Source organism: Carassius auratus, unplaced genomic scaffold (assembly GCF_003368295.1).
Source record: "Carassius auratus strain Wakin unplaced genomic scaffold, ASM336829v1 scaf_tig00011617, whole genome shotgun sequence".
Lineage (NCBI taxonomy): Eukaryota > Metazoa > Chordata > Actinopteri > Cypriniformes > Cyprinidae > Carassius > Carassius auratus.
The window spans coordinates 12,681-31,115 of NW_020524223.1; the positions used below are offsets into that span (position 1 = coordinate 12,681).

Consider the following 18,435-nt stretch of genomic DNA (forward strand, 5'->3'; position numbering starts at 1 on the left):
TTGGAGATTTTTGAATTGCCTAAATCATAAATGCAGCCGGGTTGAAGCCTGCACTGATGTTTTTCTTTTGTTATGGCAGCCGTCCCCTCTGCTTATATATTTTTTCAAGAATGTTGCACTCCTGTTGCTGTTTGTTATTCTGCACGAAACGTCATGCCAATAAATAAGAAACATTGCTGACTTGTGCGTTTCCAGCGCTCTCTTTACGTTCCACCGTTATTTGACATAGAAAAGGAAATCTTTTTTTTATATTTATATATGTAATTTAGTTCATTTTTTTTTGTAATTCACTAAAAACCTGTGTGTGTGTGTGTGTGTGTTATATATAAAGTATGTAATATATAAACTGCTAAATTTGTAAAATATATAAAAATATTTATAACTAAATACATCCAATTTAGATTGTACATAAATACAATCACATTTTCTGATTCTGAGTAGGGTCTGTGTTTGTATGTTTGTCTGTGTATATATTTATGTATATATTTACATATTTGGCTCTTTTACCTTAATTTAATAGAGCAAGTGAAGTCAAGTCAGGAATATTATGTTTCATTATCTGTTTTTAATTATAATTTAATCTAATGTAACAGTCAGCTAACTGCCACAGCTGAAAGGACATATATATATATATTTACACCAAAATAATTTTTACTTAAAATGATCTCAAAAATGGAAAATATAAAATGTCCCTTATCTATTTATAGGGGAATTGGTTGATCTTTAAGTCTGACAAGAAGCCGATGAAGATAGCGTCCATGTCTGTCACTTATAGACAGCTTGCATGGAAATCTGAAATTGTGACATTACTTCCTATTGTAATTATATAACATTTTACATTTTTGGATGTCATATTTTTGGTCTCTGGTGTGTTTCTTCGGTAGGAGTGATAACGTTCTCATGCCCCATTTCTTCTGTGCTCATCCTGATTTGTTCCATACCAACAACTACATGCTTTTCCTTCTACGATGGATCATAAGAAAAGGGTGACATGACTAATTAGTGTGTTTATTCTCACACAAGCACATTAATAACTGTCATTAATTGCCTAGAATGCAATACACAAACAAAAAAATAAAGAATGGATATCGATAGGCTCACATTCCCCAAGGCACCCAATCAAAGAGAGCTAGACCTTGGCCAGTACAGGAAGTGTCGAGATACCTTTAAGAGTTATGACTTTGTCTGCCTAAGCTATAATTAATATTAAAGATTTTTTGATGTACTACCACATTCAGGTGTTCAATGCCTGACATCATAAACATCCAGTGATTGGGCACGTGACTCATTCCTCTGGTGTCTGTTGTAATGAAATAGTAATTTCTTCATTCAAATGAAACTTGTCTGTTGTGACATGAGTGTTTCTGTAAGCCGTGCCTCCTCACATGACTTTTTGATGGAGCCTTGCTCAACAAATTGGATGTAACACTTATAGGTCTTAAATTCCAAAGCTGGTTCTGTCAAGCCTGTTGAATATTTAATGACATAATAAAGCAGGGCCATAAAGGAACTAAATAGATACGTTTGTAATCCAAACCCTCCATATGCAGGCTAAATTATTTATTTCCAATGCCTTTTCAGGTATATTCATGCATTATAGAGGAGGAGACGAGGCAATTCTAATAAATGATACATAGCAATTGATTCAGTTCTGGTGAATATAGAAATGTAAATCTTGCGCGGTGTAATCTATCCTGTTTCCCATTACAGTTGATGGGAGTGAATTTTTCCTATTACGAGTGGGCCGTTTTCCCTAAGGCAGTTTCATATGGTGTGGCATAGAGACACACGTCTTTCATATTCTTTCAGTCCAACACACAAGGGAGTTTTTAGCTAGAATCAAACTATTTTCAGTACATTGATATGATGTGGAATAAAGCCTTTAATAGAACTATGATTTACTTTTATTGTGTGTTTAATAGACATGTGGATGGAGTGTTAATGCCTGCTGTTGTCTCATTTGCACAGAGACATTGCATTACAGCAAGTCTTAACCAGGCACGACAAGCAATAAATCTTAAACGCGTTTGTCCTAAACCGCCATGACCACATCATGTCTTGATAAGCCAATCTGATGGGATCTGTCCAATTGTACAGTGTTTTCACTTTTAGCGTTGGCAGAGAAATTGCTGGAAACTTGCAGCTGTTGCATCTGGTTAGAACAGTGTTTGGGTTTGTATAATAAGCCTATTATATTCATTCCTCGTCCATATTCAGCAGTGTACACCTGATTGATTTTTTCAATAAACAGAATAATAAGTATCCTTATTGGATTATCCAATTGAAATGACTCCAATATCCATTTCTTTCTCTCCCATTGTTCTACTGTTTAAAATAAACAGTCAGATATCTAACAGTGTCAGTGTTCCTCCCCCTGAAGACTAATAGATTTATATATTAATACATGTCAGAGGTGGGAGGATTTGTTTGGGCGACTCGTGAAAAGTGAAACATTAGCATTTTGTTTGTCACAGTGGTATGGTGTAAAGCGGGTTGTATGCCCAGAGGGAATCTGCTCCCGTGTGATTGAATCTCCCTGATTTAATGCACTCATCACTGACCTGTGCTTCCCTCTCTCCATCTCTCTCTCAGGAATGTGAGTTCGGCAGGAGAGGAGGCTCGGCGGCGCATGAGAGAATGCGAGGGTCTGACTGACACGCTGCTTTTCGTCATCCAGACTTCCCTCGGAAGCAGCGAGATTGATAGCAAGGTATGTTTTCCTCCTGGCATCAACCTGTGGTAAAAGTTTTTACGTCTGTGAGTGTGTGTGAATGTCTGCAACAAATAAACAGCTCTGTGGTTGGCTGCCCTCTAAAGGTTGCGAAGGCTCGCTCTTCTAAATGGCGTTCTTTAATCATGATTTAACTGGCAGCCCTCCGTCAGGCCCAGCGTGCTAATAGCAGAGCGCAGGAGATGCATCCGTCCTAATGAGAATTGAAGAGCAGTGCGTGTGGATGCTGGAGCGCGGCACAGTTCTTTCCCTCTGGTCATTTTCAGACTTGCGTGCATTCCAACTTTCCCACAATTCCTGCTGTCTGAATCCCCCGCGGTGCCCTCTCAACCACCTCTCTCCACAGTTTCCAAACTCACAGCATGGCTAATAAAAAATAGTGTACTTGAATTTCTTGTAATATCTCTTAAGGCTTTATAGGCTGTATGTACTGTGAAAAATGTGTAAAAATGTTTTTTTATTATTATTATTAATTTCACTCTCCGTCATGTCGTCACAAACCTGTATGACTTTCCTTCTTCTACAGGACACAAAAGAAGATGTTTTGAGAAACCTCTAAATGTCCAAACCAATACTGGACCCACTGACTTTAATTTCATGGAATTGAAGCATTTTTTTTTTATTATCTTGTTTTGTGTTTCCACAGAAGAAAAGTCATACAGGTTTAGAATGACATGAGTAAACTGATGAAAGATGCCCCCCAGCGCTTTTTAAAAAAGTTGACAGCCACCACCAGCATTTAAGAAAAAGAAATAGAAAAAGAATAGAGCCTCAAAAAAAAAAAAAATCTGTTCTATTCTAGCATCAATCCTTATTTAAAAACTTGATTGTAGATAAGTTTAATAAAAAATGCAACATTAAAAATTGCATTTTTATCATAAACCACATCTGGATCATATTCAGTGTGATAATCAAAGCAAAGATGCAGTTAGATTGCTTCTATCAGCACCTCTAAAGCTTGAACAGTCCTTTACCACTTCCTAGATTGACATTTCACTCTGTAACATTAGTTTTAATTTATGTGCTGTTTTTAAATTGATGATCATCTTATTTTCCATATGCTTATATATGAGATCGCTCGTTTCTGTGTCTTCCACGTCTGTATTTTTGATCGGCACGTTCTGGACTCATTCAGGAGATGCATAATAGTGCCCCCGGTTGAATAACATTGAAAACATGGAAACCTGGAAAATTCTGTGTTTGGCGGGAAAGAGTTAATAACTTCTACCAATGTTCAAATGAAACCTACGCCATTGTTATTAGTTTACCAGTTGTACATAGTTATTATTATAGTTAATATATTGTTTAAAGTATTCAGCTACATAACTATTTGGAATTTTACGACAAAGAGTGGACAGCCCTGACCAATTTCTCTCCTGGTGAGATAGGGCCTAAAAAAAAATTTTTTATGCTAAACTCTCTTCAGGGTTTTGTATCTGAATTCTCTTTCTGTAACAAGTTCACAAACTTAAATTTTATCATATATCAAGACAGTTCGTGCAATGTTCCCGTTTTTATGCATACTGTGATAGTTATGTGCAACTAACGTCATTTGAAGTGTACTTCAGTTTTCACATGAACACTTATATCCATACAGCTGAGCACATAGCCTTTCAAAGTGTACTCGATTTTGAGCATGGTCAAACACAGACTCTAGACACACATGCACTAGAAAGCTTCCATGCCTCTCCAGAAGTTACTTGTGATAAAAGTGTTTCTGTACTCATTTGAACTAAAATTGTGATGTCTCTAAACCCCCTCACACAAGTGCTTGTCAGCACAGGCATCATGTCAGTACTTTGTTGTTGTTTATCCATCTCATCCATTTCTTTTAGTCTGTGAAACAACAGGCCACCTAAGTGTTGACACTGGAGTCTTGAAAATTAGTGCAAAAAAATTCAAGAAACATGCAATCTAAGTAAACGAGCTTAGTAGAAAAGGTCCCACTTTATATTAAATGGCCCTAACTACTGTGTACTTACACAAAACAATTTATTCTTTGTGTTTATATTTTATTGCAAAACACTTTTTCTGCTATTGAGGTGGGATATGGGTAAAGTTAGGAACAGGTTTGGTGGTATGGGTAGGTTTAAGGGTGAGTTAAGGTGTAAGGGATAGGTCAACAGAGTAATTATCAATGTAATTACAGAAAATACTTACAGATTGAATTACAAACAGGTATTTTATTAAATATAAGTACAATGTAAAAGCATGTATGTTAACAGAAAGTCCATTGTACCAATTGCTTAATTTACATGTAAGTAAATAGTAGTTAGTTACGGCCACTTAAAATAAAGTGGGACCGAAAAATGTGTTTGCCCTTTTACCTTAGAGAACATGTAAAAAGCATACTGATAATTGTATAGACTAAATGCACTTTAAGTCGCTGTGGATAAAAGTGTCTGCCAAATGCATTAATGTAATGTAAATGTAAAACCAAAGTATACTTTCCTATGTAAAACTGGTAAGCTAAAACAATATCATAGGTTTCATTTGAACATTGGTGGGCGCTATATTAAAGGAATAGTTTAGTATAAGAATGTATACTTTGTTTTTATGCATGCGTTGCTAAAAATCTGATATCCAGACTCTTCTCGTTGTATACCGCTGCTCTCAAAATATAAGTCAGAGCAAAAAAACATCAGGCATATTGAAGCACTTGAGAGTTAAAAGCACACCAATAAGCCATTTGTCCCCATTTTCCTGTGACCTTTTAAATTTCGTCTAAATGTAAAAATACAAATTCTGTAAGTGCACCTCCAGCCTGTGGTAACACCTTTTCTCCTTCCCTATACATGTCCATTTAGCTCATTTTAGAGCACTAAGCCCTCTTTTTCATCCATTAATGTGCTTTAACACATTACAAACACTCAAAAAAGCAACAGCGACCATTTTACCCATCACACTGGCCTCGAAAAAGGGCAATCACCCTAATCACTCCAATTTCTTTGTGTGTGGTGATGTGCCCAGAGCTGTTTTGGCCAGGAGATAGCCCAGGAGAGCTATAATTGCTGAAAGCCAATGGTCTTAATGTGCTGTTAACCTGTGGTTGGTCAAGCTCCCTTCTGTTGACTTTAACATTTGAAATGGGGACCTTATAAACTGCTAACAGTAAGAGAGATGGTGCTGCCCCAAATTTCACCAGGTGCGATATTCAATACCTGGCACATTTCTGGGAAAACTTCAGCAGGACTTGTTTTGTTTTCCTTAAAAACCATGAAGAAAGCAAGGTCAGCCTTGTCTGGGTTTTTGTAAGTCAATATGTTTCTGTACGTCTGAAATGCCAGTGCATAATTCTCTGAGCGTTTCTCTGATTACAGTCATTATTTTTGTTTGTGTAGGGCATGGTCCTCCTCGTTCCATAATAGGGAAAAAAAAGAAAAACATGGAGATTGAGAAAAATGGTCATTTTTCATCATCATTTTGCGAGCATTTATTTTCTATTTTCTGCTGTCAAGCATTGTGCCTGCTGTGCTGTGTCTCCTTGTAATGCCCTGTTAAATGGAGTGTGAGCCAATGGATTTGGCTGGTCATTTTTCCCCATCTGCAAGTATATCCTTTAATCACATTTAAATGGGAGACCGTGTCAGACATATAATTAAGTACTTTCATATATACTCCCAGCCAACACTCAGAGAAAGACGGAGAAAGAGGAAATGAGAAAGTTAGATGAAATGAAAAAGAGACATGAGAGAGGAAAATACAAGGGCAAGATAGAAGAATACTGGGTCTTAAAAACTGTAGGATGTAGATTTGCTGTCTTTGACAGGCCCTAAACGTGTCTTCCTCTAAAACAGGGATATTAATGTCAAATCATCTAATTTGTTTAAGTAAATACATGTTGTTGTTTTTTTACATCCACAAATTTGAGTTATAATTTTTATTTTATTTCGTTTTTTCAAAGGCAAAAACAATTTTTTTTGCAAAATGTTTTGTTATTTATTTAAAACAATACATTTCTAAATGTTTTTTTTTTCCAAATAAAAATGTGTACATTTTACTTTATATATATATATATATATATATATATATATATATATATATATATATATATATATATATATATATATATATATATATATATATATATATATATATATATATATATTTGACTTTATTTTATTTGACCATTTATTTCTTCAGCGGTCCTTTAGAGAAACTGATTTGCAGGCCAAATTTCAGGAAAAAACTACTAAATCTTAAGAGGTTGAATTTAATTTTGAACTAAAATTAAATGAAATCTTGCAAGCCAGTAGTTTGAGACACATTCTGAAATGCCAGTTTTTTTCTGAACACTTGCTAATCATTACGATGGCACAAGAAGTGTATGCAGACCTGTGTGCGTGTTTTGTGTGTGTGTGTGTAAACTAATGTATGTTTCCTCTTGTCTCAGACCTAGAATTAGCTGAATAGATTAAGTTTGGCCCCTCTTGCCAGATGGGCTCTATCAAGAGCTCAGTGGTGCTAGACTAATACCTGCCCAATATCTGTCTCTCTCTTTCTCTGCCAGACCATAGAAAACTGTGTATGCATTTTGAGGAACCTCTCGTATCGGCTTGCAGCTGAAACGTCTCAGGGACAGCAGATGGGGACGGACGAGCTGGATGGCCTCCTCTGTAGCGATGCCAGCGGGAAGGACGGAGAGACCTCAGGCTGCTGGGGAAAGAAGAAAAAGAAGAAGAAGTCCCTGGACCAGGTAGGCCACCTGATGCATCATTTACAAGCATTGGTAGCCTCATTGGTAACAATCTATTACGGTAGGACAGCTAATTTGCTATATACATACAGTATATATATATATATATATATATATATATATATATATATATATATATATATATATATATATATATATATATATATATATATATATATATGCCCTAATTTTCACTTATGTCACATTGGTTGTGAATGTCATTTTGTGTTGTCTGGCTAGAGAAAGAGAGCTTTATTTCTCTATAAAATGCTCCTCTGCTTCTGAAAGGGATCCCAGCGAAAAAGTAGGCATTTCATATCAAAATATGAATAACACAATCAGCATATTCAACTTCCTTTTACACCCCCCGTTGCCTCAAAATAATCCCAATTTATGTTTCAGAGCATTCCCCAAATAACAGATTTACACGCCGCCTTTTTATAAGTTACTTCCTCTGCAAACGTAACGCTCACCACCTACACAGAGCCGCACAGTCAGACGGTGAGTTTCCCCAGTGACACGCTCCACGGCTGATAAATCACACTGTTTGTGGGTGTCAGACTGAAAGAGGGGGAAAACCCAGCCTTTTTACAGCAGAGGAAACTCTTCATTTATCTCACGCAGGAAAAGTCTTCTGTGCAGACGAAGAGGGGGAGCACGAAGGTGGGAGAGCAGTTGTGTAACACAACTCCCTCTGGATATGTCTCGTTCCAGAGGAGCCATAAAGCTAATAGCTGGTGATATACTGTAGCCACCGATAGCTGAATATAATCCTCTCAAACTAAACTAAAACCTGCGTTTGCTGTGAAAGAGATGTCCGTCACAACAACCTCCGCTTGCTCCGTGCCTAGCAAGAAGCGGTACAACTTTAAAAGCAGTCAGAGTGGAATAATACATCAAAGCTATTGCTCTGTTGAGATTATGACAGCAGAGACTGCTGTATTAAACATAGCGTGGGGATGTTTTGCATCGTCTTTTGCGTTTGAACATTCAAAGCTGCATTTCCTTCATTCATTACCTCAAAACCCATACATGAGTTTGCAGATCTGTTTTAGGATTCAGTCAGATGTGTCTCTTCCAATCAGGAAAGAGATGCAAGGATACCCATCTCTGCCTGTTGGACTGTAAAGAGGGCTATTTCTCCCCATTACCTAAGGTACCCTCTCGTATCATGTGCCGGACATTCTCCTCAGCCGAGATGCTTTGAAAGAGGACACCTGGGCCTCCGGGCAACAGAAGGCTAATGTACTCCGTTAAATCATTTATCACTAAGTGGCAGCGAGGTAGCCCAGGAAACCAGAGCGTGCCGCCGCCGCGGCTCTGTCGGGCAGGGCAGTGGCGTTTAGTGTAGCTAATTGACTGAGAGGGGAGAGTATGTAAACCAGAGCAGGTTCAGCCCACCAAGCACTGATACCCTTCTTTGAGTTTACTCTGAGAAATGGGGCATGGAGCGTTCATTATGCTTAAAGCTTGCTGACAGAAAAAGGGCGAAGAGAAAGTTTTTGACAATTTGAGACGCTGTTTTACGCTCTGATAGCTCAGAAGAAGCATTAAGATCACATTGTCATTTTTAGATTGAGGGTAACTCTCGTTTTGGGCTTTGAAAAGCTGTAAGAGTAGCATTTAGGCAGATTTAGGCAGATTTTACTCATTTTAGATGCCTAAAAAGACACATTTTCTGAAAATACATCTGTCTACTTACTGTCTGTCTGTCTGTCAAATATCTAACACATTTTCTTTTCTTTCTTTTTTTATGAATCACTTAATATATAAAAATATATTGTTAAATATAAATAATACAATTATATAAATCTATAAATATATATATATTTTTTTTTAATATGAAAACATTGGTCAATCCTGTCATATTTTCCGTGACTCTCACGCTGGCAGACAGAAGTTCTCCAGATATTAAGAATATTTGAAAACTGCGTCATTGCTTGTGTTTGAAATAAATAATAATAAAAGATTTTCAAGGCTTATAAAACTTTGTTTCTATTTTACAATCTCTGGATAGTTACACCACAAATTACATCACCTATATTATTATTATTATTATTTATTTTTTTTTAAATTTCAGAAATTGAAAACATGTTCATCGTAGAAGAAGTGTCATTATTTTTTAATCAGATGAAAGATCTGGACATATGCAGCGTGTCTTTGACCCTGATGCCAACCTTATGAAGCACCTTTTCCATTGATAAATTATGACATTTATGACAGTCATTGTGTAAGATTGAATGTTGTCCTCAGTGTTTGCATATAGTGAAACAACAGATTAAACCACGTCTCCTCTCAGCCTCTTAGCATTTCTTCTGCGTTCACGGTATGGTAGAGCAGCAGCCTCACGGGGCTTCTCCACCCTCCAGCAGCTGATTGAACCACAGAGCCGCTCCTCCGAGCAGCAACGGGGGGAGATGAAAACAGACTCATTAATAATGAAGGAAGAGAGTGAGGCTGAGTGCCAGAGCTAGTTTAAGACGCTGAGGTATTTCACAAGTTGATCTGCCTGAAAGTAGGTCAGCCTGTGAGACCAGCACTTTTCAAACTGACTCACCCACACGCCTCAAACGCAGACTTACAGCTCGTCATTCCTGCCTGGTTCTGGGTCTATTCAGGCCACGATTTGTCAAGAGATCTCCTCGTGTGGTGTTTGTGTGTATGTGAAGGGGGTTACATTTGCCTTTTGGCCCATACAAAATGGCCGCGATTTTATCTCTGGAGTTCTCCGGGTCGCTGTACTGATGGTTGCTAGGAGGTGGATGCCTTAATGTAATTGGTGGCATAGCTGTAGAAAATCTGATCAAACTTTTCTTAGGAGGAGAAAGTGTTTGTAAAGTATACAAACTGCAGCAGTGCATACTATATAACGGTGAAAATAAATGATTATTAATTCATGAATATGACTTGCTTAGAATAATTTCTGAGGCAGGTTTCCTAGATGCTTTTTTTTTATATATTGACATACACTAATGTTCAAATGTTTGGGATCAGTGAGTAAAGCAAATGATTTATTTTTTCAGCAAAGCTGCATTAAAATGATTAATAAGTCACAGTAAAAGACATTAAATTTTTTTTACAAAATATTGTCATTTCAAATAAATGCTCTTCTTTTGAACTTTCTATTGATCATTGAATCCTGAAAAATTGTGATTTAAAGAATTACCATTTCCACACATGTTCCTCAAAAATATTAAGCAGCAAAACAGCACTGAAAAAGAATTGTTTCTTATGAGTTCTGAAGGTACTGGAAACAATGAGATTTGGTCCCCAAATTTAAATTTAATAATATTTCCAAACATTACTGTTTTACTGTATTTTTAACAAATAAATTAAGCCTTAGTCATTAAAATAATTTTTTTTACAACATTATTAAAAACCTTTGAATGTTAGTGTATATATAAATCATGCTGAAGAGTAAAATCACATTAACTTCTTTGTCATATCACGTTTTCTTCACTGACTTCATGTTGGCATTTGAATAGCTGCACATTTTCATGAAGTCAAACTTTTCTCACTGTTGTTCATTGAAAATAAATCAAGTTGCTTTGTCACTGCAGATTTATGTCAGTGTGAAACCCCTTTTATGAGGATTTAGGTGCTGATGGCGATGGATTTTGTGTGTCTTCCTGTCTGTCTGACTTGTTTTTCATGTCACATCATTGTTTCTGTAGTGGGATGGTGTGGGACCGCTGCCAGATACTGCTGAGCCCCCCAAAGGCATTCAGATGCTGTGGCATCCTTCGATAGTAAAGCCCTACCTCACCCTCCTGTCTGAGTGCTCAAACCCGGACACGCTGGAGGGGGCCGCCGGGGCACTGCAGAACCTGGCTGCTGGGAGTTGGAAGGTAAGCACTACGGTCAGTTACCTTGTGTATGTATCTGTCTGTGCTGAAGAAATGGCTTGGGATGCAAGTCTTATCAAATATTGTTTAAAGTAGATTAGTAGATGATTATGTGTCAGCATTCATTGTTAATTTTGCCTTGTGGATTTAATTATGACTCTATCTCTCTGGATTTTTTAGATAGATAGATAGATAGATAGATAGATAGATAGATAGATAGATAGATAGATAGATAGATTTAATTTAAACTGTCTGTCTGAGGGAAAATGTTTACTTGCTGTAGGGTTAGGGGTCGTTAAAAACATTAAAAGTATTTAAATAATTAATTTATTACATTAAATAATTAAATAATTTTGCATATTTGGGTCAAGTCATACAGACGTGTCTTGTTAAACCACTTCTGAACCACAGACAACATCAGAGGCATCTTACCTGAGCTAAGGAGAAGAAGAACTGGACTGTAGCCCAGTGGTCCAAAGTCCTCTTTTAGATGAGAGCAAGTTTTGTATTTCAATTGGAAACCAAGGTCCTAGAGTCTAGAGGAAGAGTGGAGAAGCTCATAGCCCAAGTTGCTTAAAGTGCAGTGTTAAGTTTCCACAGTCTGTGATGATTCGGGGGCAATGTCATCTGCTGGTGTTGGTCCATTGTTTTTTTCTGAAAACTAAAGTCACTGCACCCTTTTACCAAGAAATTTTGGAGCACCTCATGCTTCCTTCTGCTGACCAGCTTTTTGAAGATGTTGATTTCATTTTCCAGCAGGATTTGGCACTTGCCCACACTGCCAAAAGCACCAAAAGTTGGTTAAATGACCATGGTGTTGGTGTGCTTGACTGGCCAGCAAACTCACCAGATCTGAATCCCAGAGAGAATCTACGGGGTATTGTCAAGAGGAAAATGAGAAACGAGACCAAAAAATGAGGATGAGCTGAAGGCCACTGTCAAAGAAGTCTGGGCTTCCAGACCACCTCAGCAGTGCCACAAACTGATCACCTCCAAATGGCGGCAGTAATTAAAGCAAAAGGAGTCCCTACCAAGTATTGAGTACATGTTCAGTAAATGAACATACTTTCCAGAAGGCCAACAATTCACTGAGAATGTTTTTTTTTTTATTGGTCTTATGAAGTATTCTAATTTGTTGAGATGGTGAATTGGTGGGATTTTGTTAAATGTGAGCCAAAATCATCACAATTAAAAGAACCAAAGACTTAAACTACTTCAGTATGCATTGAATTTATTTAATACACGAGTTTCACAATTTGAGTTGAATAACTGAAATGAACTTTTCCATGATATTCTAATTTATTGAGATGCACCTGTAGCCTCAGACAAACAACTGCATAGCAGCATGATAAAAAAACACTCAGAAGACATTTATCATTACGTTCTGATACCAGATATGTTTTCTTTAATTGTTTTCACTGAAGGTTTTATTCGTTGTTGTCACGATTTAAATTTATTGAACGGTGCCAGAAGAAATGGTGTAAAATTGCATTTTTTCCTGACCTATAAAACTTGCTTTCATCAGATGTTAAAACCAGTACCAATCTCCCTTTTGACCCCTGCTTCTCTCTTTGTTCTCACATCCTTTTCACCATCTCTCAGCGACAAAAAGCTTTTTTACCTCTGTTGCTCGAGAGCTCTAATCCACCCGATATGCTCTGCAAGATCAATACTCTCAGATGGAGACAGATGCAATGGGATTGGATTGGTTTTGAAGTCTCATAACAAGTTTAGACCCCCTTCAAGAAGTTAAATGAAAGTGCTGTCCCTGCGACCCCTCTCCACACCTACAGGGCAACAGGTTGTATACGTGTCTGCTGTTGGGTTGAGTTTGTTGGAGAGACAAACAGGAAAGTAAAAGAAAGCGAGAGACGGGGTCTGTCTGACTATTTCGTTCAGTTCCCATAATTGGCTCCTCTGTTTGTTCATCTAGAAGCACTGACATCGAACCCTCGTCTAATATGTGTGAACTAAGCTCTCTGTTTATGTTTTTAAAGTCCATCTCGGTCAGTGGGATTATCAAATCCCACGCTGTGTGTACTAGGAAATGGAAACAAAGCCCTTCACTTGAAAAACACTCAAGCGCGAAGAATGCTTTCTCGTCAAGAACTCCTTTATCAATCAGAATATTTTGTTTATTGCATTACTTATAATACAAACAAGTTTTAAAGAACTGTGACGTTGATTTTCACTAAATGAAAGATTTAAATTTCAACACACTCATTTTTAGTGCCATTTTTCTGTTCCTAAACCTAGTAAGCTGCCTCTGTGATGTACTTTGCCTGATTTAAAATAGAAAATAGAAATAGAAACTGAGTGACAAATGAAATGGTAAGACTTGTTAGACACCATATTAGACAGCATCCTAACTGGAAACGAACAAGTGATTCATTTGAAACACTCTACATAGGCAAAGGTTACTATGCAGTATGAAAAAGTATGGAATTTGATTTTTAGTTATTTCCAGTACTGGATAAATATGAAAAAAGAAGTATGGAATGGTAAAATATTTGTGCTTCCAGACTATTGCCCCCATTATGTTTTTCTAAACCATAAATGAGAATTTCAAAACATAAATTCATCACACAAGCAGAATGTTTTTCATGGTGTTCGAGCAGTGCAGCTAAAAGTGTAGTGATTGTTTAACTCAACTGAATTAATTCATGGTGCATATTTTCATTATGCAAAAGTGTTTATCTGTTTATCTACCACAAGCGCTTCTCTTTCGAACTACACTAAATGAATGAGCATCCACGTCACTCAGACTAGCAACAGATAAAGGGAGCACGCAGTCCTTACAAATCAGTCTGTACTTTGCTGTTTGGTGATTATGCAACATCAAACCATGATTACAGGATTGATGTGTCAGAGGTCAATATGTGCAGGTCATAAATCTTTAAAGGTTTGTGCGTGTTCAAGAAAAACAATGTATGACACGAAAGAGGCTTTACTAATAATTTTATTTATTTATTTATATCATTATATATATAATATTATAAGCAGTGCTTTTCAATCCGTATTTCGGAAGATAATAATACTTTCATTCAGCAAGCATGCAAAAACAACAACAAAAAAACATCAAAACCCAATTCTGTCAAATGAAGTTCTTTTGAACTTTTTTATTTAATTTTTTTCAATCAAAGAATTTTAAAAAATTTAGCAGCACAACTATGATAATAAGAAATATGTCTTAAGCACCAAATCATACTGGAGTAATGATACTGAAAATGTAACTTTGCTATTACAGGAATAATTTAAATGTGAAAATTTATTAAAATAGAAAACGAGTATTTTAAACAGTAAAAATATGAATTTGAAACAACTTTTAATTCTGGAGTGAGCCTATGGTCTGCTGCTTACTAGTTTTTGGAACAGAGCCTCTCTGTCACTGTGTTTTTGGTTTTGACTCTTTTTTTTTTTAAAGCACACATAGAGAGGTCATCAGAAATGAGAAATATGAGGGGATGCCTGCTGGGCCGTATGCTGTGGTCTCCCCCGTTACAGCAGAAGTGCAGGATAGAACCGAGTCTAATCTGAGCTGACACTCCGTCACTGATAAAGGATGATCCCACAGCTTGGGTCATACATCGAGAACCTCAGAAGGCTAGAGCTCTGAGCTAGTACTAGTCTTTCACTGGAACCTGGGGAGTGTGATTACACTTCAAGCGGGGTGCTGATCCAAAATGAGACAATTTACAGACTTTTACCCACATGGCATATCCAACTATGACGACACACTTCATGATCTCCTGAAAACTGCTGATATGAAGAATTATATATAGCAAAGTGGCCAAAAGGTGTCATTTGTCATATTTAGTGACTTACACCTGTTTATTTGTTTGTGTGTGTGTATTTTTGTGTGTGTGTGTGTGTGTGTCTCCCTTTAGTGGTCGGTGTACATCCGTGCGGCGGTGAGGAAAGAGAAGGGTCTGCCCATCCTCGTGGAGCTGCTGAGGATAGATAACGACCGTGTGGTGTGTGCCGTCGCTACCGCACTCAGAAACATGGCCTTGGACGTCAGAAACAAAGAGTTAATTGGTACGGCTTTTTTTCCCCCCTCTCTTGACTGTCATCTTTTATTTGATCAGCCACCATGATTCACTTTGTTTCAAATGGTTCAGATCCATTGGATGTGTAGAGCTCAGGGTTAACAGCTTCTCTGTAATGAAGTCCAGCCTCTTATGTTTTAGCCAGTGTGGTAAAGAGGACTGTTCGTAACTGTCGTTTTATTACTACACATTCCTGGCCACTCATCATTTTAAATTGTCTAGCAGGCATCAGGCAGAACTTGAACATTCTTGGCAGATGGCTTTTGGGCAACTGTTTATATGCTGTATATATTTTTGTTGTTTTGTGATTTGTAGTTTATAGTTTGTTGTTTTGTTTTATTCTTCTGTCTTTAATGTCTTTTTTTTTTGTATTGTTCAGCTGACTTTACTGAAAGTAACAGGTTTTGGAGGCTTTTCAAAGGGTTCCATCACAAATGGCCCTTCCTTAACATCATTACAGAGCATTCATATAATTCTCGCTGCAGTTTTTTATCATTTTTATTATTTATATAATTTTCTCTGAAATTCACTTACAATGTTAGTGTGATTTTACTTTTTTTTAAAACAATTTAGAAGTAGTAGCCTATTTTCTGTTCTGTTTTTGAGCCTCAGAACAGTTTTTTTAACAGTGTTTTTATAGGCGGGGTGCATTTAAGTCTCGCAAGTAAATCTCCTCTGCTGTGATTGGCTTATAGTTTTGCTTATTAAAATAACAGATGGATGCTACTTTGACACTCTGAAAACAACGTGTCATTTTGGTTAAAAATGTATAAATACACAGTATATCAAACATTCTGGAACATACAATGTAATAATGGTAAAACACATTTACTTACACTTATGTGATGCGACATTACCATTGGATCCAATATAGTCAGGCTCAAAACTGCCTTATCTTTCACTTTTAGTCTCTCTAAACAGCCTGCATCCATCAAAACAAACAAATAAAATATTCCACTGATGAGAACAGGAGCTCTTTTCTAATTTTACCCCGTTTACATCGGATGCAAGTGTGCCACGCGACTATAGACGGAACCCATTATAATCAGCAATTCTGTCTACACAGGATTTGGCATGGATTGACAAAACAAATCCCAGACAGTAAACCAATGTCCAAATGCTCCAAGCATTCGCGCTGCTTCTAACCTGAAAGAGAAATGGATTTGCTACATGACACAACAGCACTCATGTCCCATAAGGAAGGAAAGACTATTCAAGACTAAGCAATTTCGTCCTTTCTGCTCATGTGATTCCTGGTGAAACATCCTCACAATTAATTTTTTTAAGTAAGGACATTTATTTGTTACTCATAAACCCAAAGTAAGTTCAATTTGCTACAAAAAGCTTAAGAATATAATTAGATGTTACTGTGTTACCAAGGTAGCAATCAGATAAAGATACCTCTGGTAAGATGTTCCAAATGTGTACACACAATGCAGTTAAGCCCTGCACCCTTCAAAGTGCTCTCTTCAAGTGCTCTGTCCTTCAGAATGAGTAGGGCATAGTTACGTTCACTTTCAGTGGAATTCGCCCAGAATCTTGTTGAGTGGTACTTCATCACATTTCCACTGTTGTAACATGGAAGAGATGAGATTTTCATCGCTTGATGCTCTATACAGCATTAGGAGAGCTCAGGTTATGTCTTTGAATAGTGAATAATAATTGAAATTGTTTCCACCAAACATGTGTCAGGAGCTTTGAGGTTCTGCAATTGGGAGATGACCTTGCCTTCAAACTGAGATGCAGGTGTTTGGCATTACACTGCTTGTGAATTAGACGTATTAATGAGTACATGACACAGCATCACTAGGCTCTGTCTGAACGACAGGAAGTGGTCCGCTGCATCAGGTGCTTAATTAGAGCTTGATTTCTTCCTTCCTTCATCCCATCTCACACTGATTCACGCCATTTGAAATTCTCTCAGTGACATCACTGGCAGGCTATTGATCTCACCCGCTAATAAATGTGGTTTCCCTGGTGAGTTTCGGCGTCTCCATGGCAACGGCTCCCCGGTCTCATCTGCCGCTGGTTTTAGGCTCCCCAAACAACTGGTTTGCAATTGCCACCTGGAGTCTGCCTAGATTTGCACATCATCCAAAATCATTTCAGATTATGCAGATCACATTGTCTTCATTATGCATTGCCATGGAAATGTGCATCCTGTCTTTGCAGATTTAGCATGTTTCTCAGTGTATTATGCAAAAATAACTTGCATACAGTACATTTGATTCTCACATAAATTGATATTTTTATCAGATTGCAGAGTCTATATAGAGTGCATTTAGACTCTAAATTGATTTGTATTGACAAGTGTGTGCAGTAAACTCAGTCTGTGACTGGCGGCTATTCTCACACTTTGCTTTATTTAGACAGTTCAGCATGGCCGTCCATCAAAAGCTTTTGAGAGCCATGAGCAATAAAATCATAAGGTCCCTCTTTTTAAAACTTCTCCCATAGACTCTTCCTTTCATGCGTAATTATTTACGTGTTTGATCACTGAATCTATATTTGAGCTCATTCTACATTTAGCTCAGGGATGGAAACTGGGCACATGAAATGCATGTAAATGGCCAATTCAATCCTACCGTTTGATCATGTATTAAAATAAAGATTGATTGTTTGTATAAATGAATTCAACAGCCTAAGTTCAAAGCATCAGCCTGTATCCTGGAGCTTTGATACTGTACATATGCTGATAAACAGCACTTTGCAAGATCATAAAATTCGAGTTTCTTTAGTGTCAGATTGTTTTTTCTTTGTTTTGTTTTCTGGGGTGGAGGGGGGTCAATATCACTGTAGGGTGCTTTTTAGTGTGCTGTACATAAATAACTCATTTGCCATGATAACATAAAAATAATTATGATGGGTTTTATATTAGATTAAGTTTTTATGTTCATAACAAAAGCAAAAGCTTTAGATATTGTACATTTTCTAGATTTTTTTTTTTCGTTTTGTGTAAGAGGATGCATGTTATTTAGCTTTTTTCCATGCACATGAGGTTAAAAGAGAATTCATTTTGATACATTTGAATTAATTTTGGTTGTATGTGTACTTTTGAACCTCATTGACATTTATAGACCCTGAGGTACAGTACAAATGTAATGTCTGTTTCTG

The 18,435-nt window shown here is 37.1% G+C and overlaps 1 protein-coding gene across 1 annotated transcript in view; it reads left to right on the forward strand.

The window, feature by feature from the left end:
• Window positions 1–2,592: 2,592 nt before the first annotated feature.
• The window catches only part of LOC113073214 (catenin delta-2-like), a gene marked incomplete at its 5' end in the record, with an annotated part of 32,467 nt that continues 16,624 nt past the window's right edge, over window positions 2,593–18,435 (forward strand). The window contains 4 exons of the mRNA XM_026246095.1: window positions 2,593–2,710; window positions 7,242–7,427; window positions 11,102–11,275; window positions 15,160–15,310. Of these exons, the coding sequence (XP_026101880.1) occupies window positions 2,593–2,710; window positions 7,242–7,427; window positions 11,102–11,275; window positions 15,160–15,310 (629 nt within the window). The remainder of the gene's footprint in view (window positions 2,711–7,241; window positions 7,428–11,101; window positions 11,276–15,159; window positions 15,311–18,435) is intronic.